The sequence below is a fragment of the Asterias rubens genome, chromosome 20 (genome assembly GCF_902459465.1).
Source record: "Asterias rubens chromosome 20, eAstRub1.3, whole genome shotgun sequence".
NCBI lineage: Eukaryota > Metazoa > Echinodermata > Asteroidea > Forcipulatida > Asteriidae > Asterias > Asterias rubens.
In genome coordinates this window covers 45293-55631 of record NC_047081.1, presented here as the reverse complement: position 1 = coordinate 55631, position 10339 = coordinate 45293, and the positions used below count along the sequence as shown (strand labels likewise).

Sequence of the window (10339 nt, the reverse complement as noted above, 5' to 3'; positions counted from 1 at the left end):
TATTCTTGAAACAATGGTGTAGACTACTCTCAATAAGATGAGAAACGTCTGTCAGCCTAATAGTTGACCTAGTTCTTCTTATTCACTCCAATCATGCTCCAATGACCCTCAGGGTTAAAACCATCCCCAGGGTGACCCGAGTGAGATTTCGTCCCCGTGGGTTCATTATATCATTATTGTAAAGCCCCATGGGGTTGAAGCAAGAGGTTAATAGTTATAGGTAGACCTGCGACCATTCTCAGGCACAGGTGTTGTAATATCCGTTATGATATCCCATTGTGTCAAATCATAATAGTTGAATGTCTAACATGAAACTAAATCACATTGTACCTTAAGCGTCTATATCCGTTATCGTCTAATACTGAGGGATGGTGTAGTCTTTTAGATCAAATTGCCTCTAGTACTGGGTGCTTTTTCCTCATGTTGGCAGTGGGCTACGCTGACGCGACAGTTCAATCCGCTTACACTACATCATAGCATGGAGTTATACATGAAGGAATGGCAGACGCTGGCCAAGTTGGCACCACTTTAAGCCTCCTATAAAGTCTTCTGAGTGTTGATTGGCGCACCCTTATACGGACCTCTCAAGGGGTTAAGCAACTTTCCCTCTGGGACCAATAGACCTCTCGGCAGTAGCCTGTTTTTACTGCACAGACCGGTAGTCGTACGTGCCCGACAGACAAGTAAACAAACTGGCACTGGTAGTTCAAGGTGAAACAAAAGGCCATCTTGCTTTGGTTCATCATAGACAAGGATGGACAGGCAGCTCATACCACTTCTTCTCAGCTTCGTCTCCATCTTGACCCAGGTAAGTCGTTTTTGATAAATTGTACTCATTGATGTTGAGGTTAACACACTGTTCTCGATCTATACATTTATTATAATACCTTTTATATGAAGCGTAATTTTCTGTAATGGGATTTTTATTCAAGAAATAAGACTATAAGCTGAAAACAACATATTACGTGGTATTCAGCTTACATTCTTTCACGACCTTAGCATAAAAGTTTATTGACAAACAAGTGATAATTTCCCCCCCCCCCCCGTCTAACAATTAACAGAAGACTTGCGTTACACACGCGTCTCTCTTTCAATAAACCGTTAGAATAGTTTGTAAATATGCCTAAAAATATTCTACTTGACGAATAAAACCCTCTAAGATTAATCTTGAATGTGGTGTTTTTATTTCATTGTTATTATTAATTGTGTACGCCTCTTTATAGATGAGATGTGCCTAATAGATGGGGATGGGTACGCCTATATACATGGATAGGTAGGCCCTTTTATTAGATGGGATACGCATAATAAGTAGATATGATAGTTTGTTTGATTTCAGCGTTTAGAGATATTGCCATGCTTTCTGAAACTCACACTTTGAGTTTCCAACCACCTCTTCTGTGAAATCCATGACAACGGGTCTCTTTCGCATGCCCCTGCCCCCCCCCCCCCTTCTCCCTCCCCTTACCCCCACTTTCCGGGCCTTTACCCGTTTTAAGTGACCTTTGAGGGTATTACTGACAGAAGATGACTTTATTTGATGCCATTTGAAACCCCTCTGTTCCCTCACTAGAGATCACAAGTGGGAAACAGTAATCATTCTCTTCCTTCCCTTCTTTAAATACTAAACTATCTAATTCAACCTCTAGGCCATCATGATAACCTCGTGATACGAAGCAGCATTTTGGTTAGAGGGGCAGAAGAAAATGTACAAGTAAGATTAGACCTAGTTAGCTTTATAATGTATTGTTGTATACAACTATTCCGGTTTCCATTTTGAGAATGCACATATTCAATTAAACGCAAATCGGGGGACGGTGAAGTTATACCGTCCCATGCCTATAATTACGCTTCGTGGAATGGCAATGTGGTTATTAAACACATCTTGGCAATGGCCAATTTACTTTTATGCCACAATGTATTGATATTAATATTTTGCAACTTGTTTTCACAGGTGCAGGGAGACAGTGTTCTTAACCAGTTGAATTTGAGCGAAAAACATCGTGAGTAAAAAAAAGTGTTTTAAGACATTACAATAAACGTAATACCACTTAATAAATAATTAGCTGTTGTAAATGTGTATTAACTTACGGGTTAGAAAACGAATGATAGGGTTAGCCTAATAATTCTGGTGGTGTTGTTTTGTGTGTTTCCCTACAGAGCACTTGCTCTCAAAGCTCTCACACTACGAACTTATCCGACCTTACCGCTCAACGCAAGATGGTGGCTTCCTTAGCAACGACCTAGCAACGGCGAAGGAAGAGGAACGACACATCTACCATGAAGCCAAAAAGCGTTCTTTGCGCAGTAAGAATGCGCATCGTGACACGAGGAGTACCGACGATGACGTAGCAGACAAACCAATATTTCATCATTTTCGGGTCGATGCTTTCGGATCTCGAATGATGTTGAATGTTACAAGGAATCGATATTTGGTATCGCCGAAAATGAGAGTTGAGAGGTACAAGGGAGACGGTAGCAAGTTTGTGTTTCGACCTAACACATTGTGTTTCTATACTGGTAAAGTTAAAGGTGCTATCAGTTCATCAGTCGCTGTTAGTAACTGCGATGGTTTGGTAGGTTGACGCTCTCCCTATTGTTCATCAATATTCATGAATATGTTAATAAAGTTTCCAAATTTAAACATCAATGTCTCTTGAGTCTTATGTTTGTTTGATTTGTTTGTTTCCAGAGTGGTTCAATTAGAGCTGAAAGTGAGGAGTACATCATTGAACCATTAACATCTACAGTTGCCAACCAATCGATATTCAATATTACTGAAGGGCATCTTCACATCATGTATAGAGCCAAAGACTTCAAAGTCGCCTCAGCACAAGTCGATACTTTCTGTAAGTTTAATTTCACTTCCAAGAAAACATGTTTTCATCCTAGCTTTCATTTTATATGAGGAAAGTCGTGAGAAAGAAAATAGTATTGTTCGCCGTTGTCGCACTTGCAAAAAGACCAAAACAAACTTTCAAACGGGACCTGGTCAGATAGAAGACGTCATGTCTTTCACTTTGTAACCCAGAAGGAATAACGGCAGACGCTGTGTCTAACACAATCATTTTAAGAACTAATAAAAGAAAAATTGTAACCAATTTATGTATCTTCACGTCCCATGCTTGAAATCTGAGGCGTATCTAGGGTAAAATGTCTTTAATTCGATCACTGACACCTAAGTTGAGGGTTTAGCTGGCGGCAAAGGTTATTAACGTCACCCGGACCACCATCAGTGGTCTTTAATCAAATTAGAGACCGAAACTACATTTCTTGCACCATTTTCACAGCTTGAAAGAGTTCGCATATCAATTCTCGTAAATAAATTGTTTTGGCCAACTGCGTCTAACCATCATTATTCACACTGCTGGCTTAAACGTTTTAGCAGCTTGTGCTAATCAACAGATTGCTTACAATTTAAACAGGTTGATAATGGCTGAATAAAGAGAAAAAGTTAGTAAAACAGAATTATATTTAATGATCAGTGACTATTATTCTGCTTCCAGAGAATGCATTTTGGTCGTTCGAGAGGAACATTTAAGAATAACTGCAGATGTGAATTTTTGTAAGCTGGTAAATTGTTTGATGACGTGTTATTATTAGCTTTGTACTTTGATCATTAATGAGAGCGCTTAACTATATAGCGATCGTGTAATCAGTAATTTCTACTTTTTTACTTACAGTTAATATAGATCAAACTCGAGATACAATAACTCTGTACGAGATGGGGAGTAGGTTTACAAAGAGTACTGCCAACCTTCCTCATCAGAAACGTAAAGCTTTCGATTCAGAGAAACCTTTTGTTGTGGAGACATTGATTGCTGTTGATCACTCTGTTGCTTCCTACCATGGTGTGGATGAACTGCATACCTACTTACTCTCCATGTTGAATATTGTAAGTATGCATTTAATATATACACCCCCCCCCCACACACACACACACACATACCCCTACACCACCATCAACCACGATGGGCCAAAACTGGTCTGGCTTTAACGGTAAATAAAGATGTACAAGTTGTTTGTTCTTACCATCAGATGAATAATGCTTACAAACATGAAACAATGCCAGTGAATCTCCAGTTTATTGCCACCAAGATTATAGTCTTAAATGAAGAGCAGGTAAGCAAATACCACTGTTTAAATATTAACCTATTTATTATTCTCTTTCTGTAATAATAATGAAAGCATTAATCTTGCTTAGAATAAAGAAAGTTTGCTAAGTGAGGTTTGCGGAGCATTGGTTTTGAGGTTGTCAACCCAACATTCAACCACGGTATGTTTGGAACGTCTTCATGATGGTGCATGTTGCTACGGCAGTAGTTACGCAGCATCAAGCAACAGAGTCCAGTCTTCTCCTGAAGACGATTAGAGCATATACTGATTGAAATGTTGGGTTGTCACACACGGGTTCTTCCTAAGGTCAACACTCAAAATAGATGACCGCAAACCTCACTTTATTATACTTCCACCATGCAAAGTTTGAAATCCTACTTAAAGTTAATTTGTATCCCCCCCCCCAGTCGGATGTGATCGTAGAGGGCAACTACAGAGAGAGTTTATCCAATGTATTCCAGTGGGTTTCATCTATAAGCTCAGGAGACCATGACTATGCTTCATTCATAACTAGAACTAACTTCGGCCCAGCAGGTGAGTGGATATAAGAAACCTTACCCAATTCCCTATCCACTCCTTGGCATTATGTAGCAGGCCATAGTTCATAATAAAACAAAATAATAAGGTAGTCAACCGAAGCATGCATACTTTTAAATGCCTCGGATCAAACACTTTTGACAAGTTAAACTAAATGTAATTAATAATAATAATAATGATTACATTTATATAGCGCTTCATACTAAAAATAAGTTTCTAAGCGCTTCACAAAGTAAATATAAACGATTAAGTAAGCTAACGGGAAAATTAAAGCTAGAAATATACAATAATAATACAAAAGGACCTCATTTTACGGAGTGTTGGTGTTAATTCTTGTTGAGAAAACTTTAAAGACCAAACAACCGATGTGTTGACAATGTTTTTATATTGCTGACTGGTTTCTAATTCTTATTCTTGTATCCAATGAAGGTTTTGCTCCACTGTCATCGATGTGTATGAGTTATTGGAGTAGTTCGATTACTAGTGATCAAGGTCTTATATCAGCTTTCATCATGGCACACGAAGCAGCACACGTGTAAGTTAGCAACGAGTACCGTTATCTAGTTCTGACTGTCTTGTTGGTTAGCTTATCGGCATTGATTCTCTTTTTCAATAGTGACGATCCATAAAATATCTCCTGAAGACGAGCAGAGTTTGCTGGTCGAAACGTCGAGACCAAGCCGGCTCTTGTCAGCACCAACACTCCGTAAAATGAGGTCTTATACATGGTTGTAACCGCAAGATAATTATTTCTCATGAATCTGCTTTTTGAATGCGTGAGTTATAAAAACATCTTTATTATTGCGTTCTCTAATTACAGCTTAGGTATTGAACATGATGGAGATGACAACAATTGTGAGCCGTACTTAACATCAATCATGAGTCCATTGATATTATCTACATATCATGATTATTACTGGTCAAATTGTAGCGTCAAATACCTCAAGAAACACCTAAGGTAAAAAGAAACAAATAACATAATTCAATTAAGAAATAAAAATAATTACTTTAGAACCCGTTTGTTTGACTATTCATGGTTTGTGATCAGTTTTCAGTGTATAATAATGAATATTTCTGTTTTTAAATCTGTTTAGGATTTATCCTTGTATTGAGGATAGTCCGTTTAGTAAAAGTGTTCAAGAAGTTGCAGAGTATCCAGGAGAGTTGTACTCAATAGAAAGACAATGTAAACTTTCTTATGGAGAAAACTCAAGGCAGTGTGGTATGGTGAGTTATCATTCGGAAATTTTTAGGATTAAGATTTCTTTTTTATTAGCACAAACGTTAATATAAATTATTCACATTTTGACTGGTTTACTTTAAATTATGATATTGCATTTGCTTAAAATTCTCCTTAACTTTTGTTGAAACTATTAGTTTGACATAAAAACTATTAATTTTGGTTTCACATGTTTTTTTCAGCCACAGGATTTTAATACCTGTATGTTCAAATGTTCTGATCATCATAACCCGTGGATATGTAAGGACTACCCAACACCGGCACTAGACGGCTCAGCGTGTGGCTACGGTAATCAGGTAACAATAACACGTCTATTGTGTCTCATTAAATGAGGGTCATTACAAGAATTGCTCAATTATTGTGAGAAGTGACAGATAATCTTTTTAATTTGTGCACCTTCTTATCTTGGGGGGGGGGGGGCTTTTTTGGACCCTAAAATGAGAAGGGTCATGATTTCAAATCTAACCTTGCCATACATTTTTTTTATATACTAATTGTAAGTATTTTTAATAATTTCTTCTTTAGTGGTGTATGAAGGGTGACTGTAAAGAGAAACCTCCTAAAAGGAATGGCAAATGGGGGAAATGGTCAAGTTGGGGGCCATGTTCGTATGAATGTGCGACCGGAGTCAAGACAAGGCAACGGAAATGTGACAATCCAAGGTTTGGAGGACTACGATCATTTGTAACCCTTACATCGATTCCAACTTTCTATCTTAGTTACTCAGAAATTAAGTGCTCAAAAGGCCATGTAAGCTCAAAAGGTCATTATTTTAAACCGATCATTGTGGGATGCTGCAGTCTTCTTTAAATGCGCCTAACCTATCAAATCGCCCAACCTAAATAAAATTCATGTATTCTTAAACATAATGATAATATGTCAACTCTATTAAAAACACGATTAGAGTATATAACATCCTGGGTAATTACCTTTCCGGAAATATTCTCATTTTAGATAGCTACTGAACATTAATCCAATTTCCAAAGTAGGCCTAATATTAATCAGACCAACTACAGGCTGCATTAGAGTTGTTCTAAATATAATCTTGTCCATTACAGACCTGCGTATGGAGGGAAGGAATGCACAGGGAAATCGTTTCTCTTCAAACTTTGCAACAAACAGGTGAGAGAGAGAGAGAGAGAGCTCAATGAATGTTCAATGTGTTGGTGCAGTGTAACAATTAATTAATTTGTAATGATTTCAAACAAGGTAGCTTCATGTTTTAATAATGTCAATACAGGATTGTTTTGTTTGTATTTATATTTTTGTCTACATACAAATATTGAAAGTTCTCATTGATTTTTTTTTTTTTTTAAATACAAAAAACATGTTATCTTGCATATTGATGTTCTTCTTAACCTGATATTGAGTGATTGGGCGCCATGAGCGCCTTCCTGGGGCGGATACCGGTGCTCTATTAAGTGTTGTTTATTATTTTTATTATGTGGTGAAACAAATACTCGTCAATTATCTCTTGCTTTCATATATGTATTCCAATTAGCCGTGCACCGAGGGTGTGGATAGGCGGGCTGAGCAGTGCCAAGATCACCTTGCTGCCGTCTTGATCAATGGCAAACCACACACTTGGAGTCCATATGAAGGAAGAAATGGTTCGTAAATATCATTCTATGAGTCCAAATTAATATGGTTTTTATCTTACTCAGTTTTTAAACAATGTGGACAAAGTGAATCAGCGACTTTTTGAAATGTTTTTTTTTCGTGACAATGGATTGTTTTTCAGAGTCCATGCAGTGTAGGCTGACTTGTATCGCAGACAAGACCCTGGACATCCTTGGTACCCCGTACATGGTAACCGATGGTACCCCATGCTCATATGAAGATCCTGATAATATCTGTGTTCGGGGTCAGTGCGTTGTAAGTTTTTCATAAATTAATTCTTACTAAATAAAACTAAATCATGAAATAACATGTTGACAAGGCTCACAATAAAAATAGCAACAATTAGACTTAACGAAATGGGGGACTTTTTGGATACTATGTTGCAGCAAACTTACCAGGTAAATCCATTGTTATCGCAACTACGTAAACAACGGAAAACTGCTGCCACCTAGCGTTCTAAAGTCTCACATTACAATCGAAGATGTTTGACACTTTCTCTGTTCATGATTGGTTGCAGAAATTTGGATGCGACAAACGCCTTCGTTCGAAGAACAAGGCGGATAAATGTGGTGTTTGCAAAGGAGATAACAGTCACTGTACGTATGTACAAAAGGAGTTCACAAAGTCACCTAAAAAACGTAAGACAATTTTTTAATAAAATGCAGGAAATACTGTAGAAAGTTCACTATCTCAATGTGTGAGAACAGCTGAGGACTATTTTATGTGAATTTACACTTCGTGACTTTCCAAGTTAACCAACAACTTGTCATCCTTCTCACCTACCTTTTAGGATATCAGCGGATAGATACTTTACCTGCTGGAGCGTACAACATAGTCGTGAAAGAGGAAACCGACACAAGACATTTTCTGGGTAAGAGACACGTTGGTAACATGAACTTTGTCGGAAACTTTGAACAAAACATAATTATTGCCCAACATATTAATAGATGGAGCTACTAAATTGCATTAATTTTTCGTATGATCACGTTTCATTGTTTAACATATGCAGCTCTCAGAACCGGCAAAACGTACATTCTCAATTCTGGAGGCAGATACTGGGGACGACCAGAATTTGTCTGGGGTGGCGCCCGATTTGTCTATTCAAAGGAAACTGAGCTCCTTCAATCTGCTGGACCAACTCATTCCGACCTCATGCTGATGGTAAAATACATTTGCCTCTGTCATTAAGCGATAGTATTTTTGTCAATATGGGACAATGTTAGGTCTGTCATTAGGCACAATTTAATGCATAACGATTATACTTTGTTATTTTGTATGATTTTGATTGTTAGCGGTTAACACTTCTCCGTGAACTGCCATTTACATTTTTCAGGATTGGGAGATGTTCCCACCAAGCAGAATTAGTGCGCATGGCCTTTAGTATTTGTATGCCAATCTGTTCAAACAAATCATTTTCGTCATTCTGTTTTTCCTACACAGATCTTTTGGACAAATGACACAAAGCCTGTAAATGTAACTTACAGTTACTATTTGCGTATCAGCGATGAACCCACTGCTTTAGATGCTGCAGGACAACGTGAAGTTCCTTTAACCAAACCGTTGACTAGTCTGACCAATAAACTTCAGGTATCCTCTACTGATGATGCACAACGATCGCCGAGAATCAAACGCAATGATCACATCAAAACCATGGAGAGGTCCGGGGACCCTACAACTCTTCGGTGGCTCAAGAAAAAGCTAATCAAACCCTAAGCAATATATGAGACTTTGGAGTGCTGGGGCGGCAGCAGACTTACCAAGTAGTATTTCTATTGCTTACGTTAATCTGTGAACATGCCATTATTATAATACGAGAACAATGCATTTACCTAGTAAGTCTGCTGCCACCTACGTCCGAAAAGTCACCCATTACGCAGGAAAAACATCTTCAGTTATGAAGAAAACCGATTGTCATCCAATATGATTCAATAAAGGTTCATGGTCGAAGAAGAACAATTTAAGGACACTGCTTTACCTGCAGCATTATGTGGTAAAGGTTACCCCTTCAGGGTTAATGCAAATTGTGTGTTTCAGCTCAAAAGGAAAATAACAATGCTTTTAGTATTCCTAGTTGCATGAATAACGAATTCGCATATATCAATAGTTTGTTGCCACCATAAGAGCGGTGACCGCTAATTCTACCTCCCTGCTTTATACGTAATGAGCAGAAGAGGCATGAAATGTAACCCGGGTTGTGCTTTGTTAAAAAATGTGGTAAAACTTTCACCAGTAGCTGCTGAAAGTTGCCTTGTGACGTCAGTGAGGAGTCCATTGAGTATGGTAGCGATATGTGCTTATTAGGCCTACAGCAACAACAACAGCTTTTGTTATAATAATCATGAGAAGATAATATAAACTGTCTGTAATAATAATCATCATAAAATTATATTGTATCTTTATTGACGATCAATGTTGGATTTTTAAATTCAAATTTAAGGTTCAAACATTCTTCGTACAAAATGTGTATACCAGTTAATAGGCCAATAATAATAGTGTATCTTTTTGTAACGTGTTTGTTTTATTTCAAAAGTAAACAAAACTTGACACTTTAAAGCAAGCTGTCTCTCCCTAATGTTTGTACTCTCATGAAAAATTAGAGCAGCATTATTAATAAAAATGTAAGAGTCGAATAAGTGCGCCCTCCTTCGGCAGTTTGTTTGGTGTTTTATTTAAAAACGCAATGTTTTAAATATTTGGGTCACATAAATATTGGGAAGCAATAATAAGACATGATATGCTACCGGTCAATCATTTACGGATTCGTTTACTTCCGATTTTGAAACGTTTGGCAGACATAAACTGGTGGACATTGAACGATTGAACAACAAC

The 10339-nt window shown here is 37.7% G+C and overlaps 1 protein-coding gene across 1 annotated transcript; it reads left to right on the top strand.

Moving 5' to 3' along the window:
* The first annotated feature begins 260 nt into the window (after nucleotides 1–260).
* On the top strand, nucleotides 261–10143 carry LOC117304082 (A disintegrin and metalloproteinase with thrombospondin motifs 3-like). Its single transcript, XM_033788578.1, has 19 exons — nucleotides 261–808; nucleotides 1952–2000; nucleotides 2158–2573; nucleotides 2690–2846; nucleotides 3681–3892; nucleotides 4036–4119; nucleotides 4521–4647; nucleotides 5080–5185; nucleotides 5471–5608; nucleotides 5745–5877; nucleotides 6073–6186; nucleotides 6416–6552; nucleotides 6949–7012; nucleotides 7392–7500; nucleotides 7632–7765; nucleotides 8028–8148; nucleotides 8301–8381; nucleotides 8520–8671; nucleotides 8951–10143. Exons 1-19 carry the CDS (start codon nucleotides 755–757, stop codon nucleotides 9221–9223), a joined length of 2661 nt encoding a protein of 886 aa, XP_033644469.1. The 5' UTR covers nucleotides 261–754; the 3' UTR covers nucleotides 9224–10143.
* The last annotated feature ends 196 nt before the right edge of the window (nucleotides 10144–10339 follow it).

Coding starts and splice junctions, on each gene's coding strand:
- LOC117304082 (XM_033788578.1), top strand. CDS start 755: ATGGACAGGCAGCTCATACCACTTCTTCTCAGCTTCGTCTCCATCTTG. Junction 7,013..7,391: donor TCAAACTTTGCAACAAACAG/GTGAGAGAGAGA, acceptor TATTCCAATTAG/CCGTGCACCGAGGGTGTGGA. Junction 7,501..7,631: donor TCCATATGAAGGAAGAAATG/GTTCGTAAATAT, acceptor ATTGTTTTTCAG/AGTCCATGCAGTGTAGGCTG.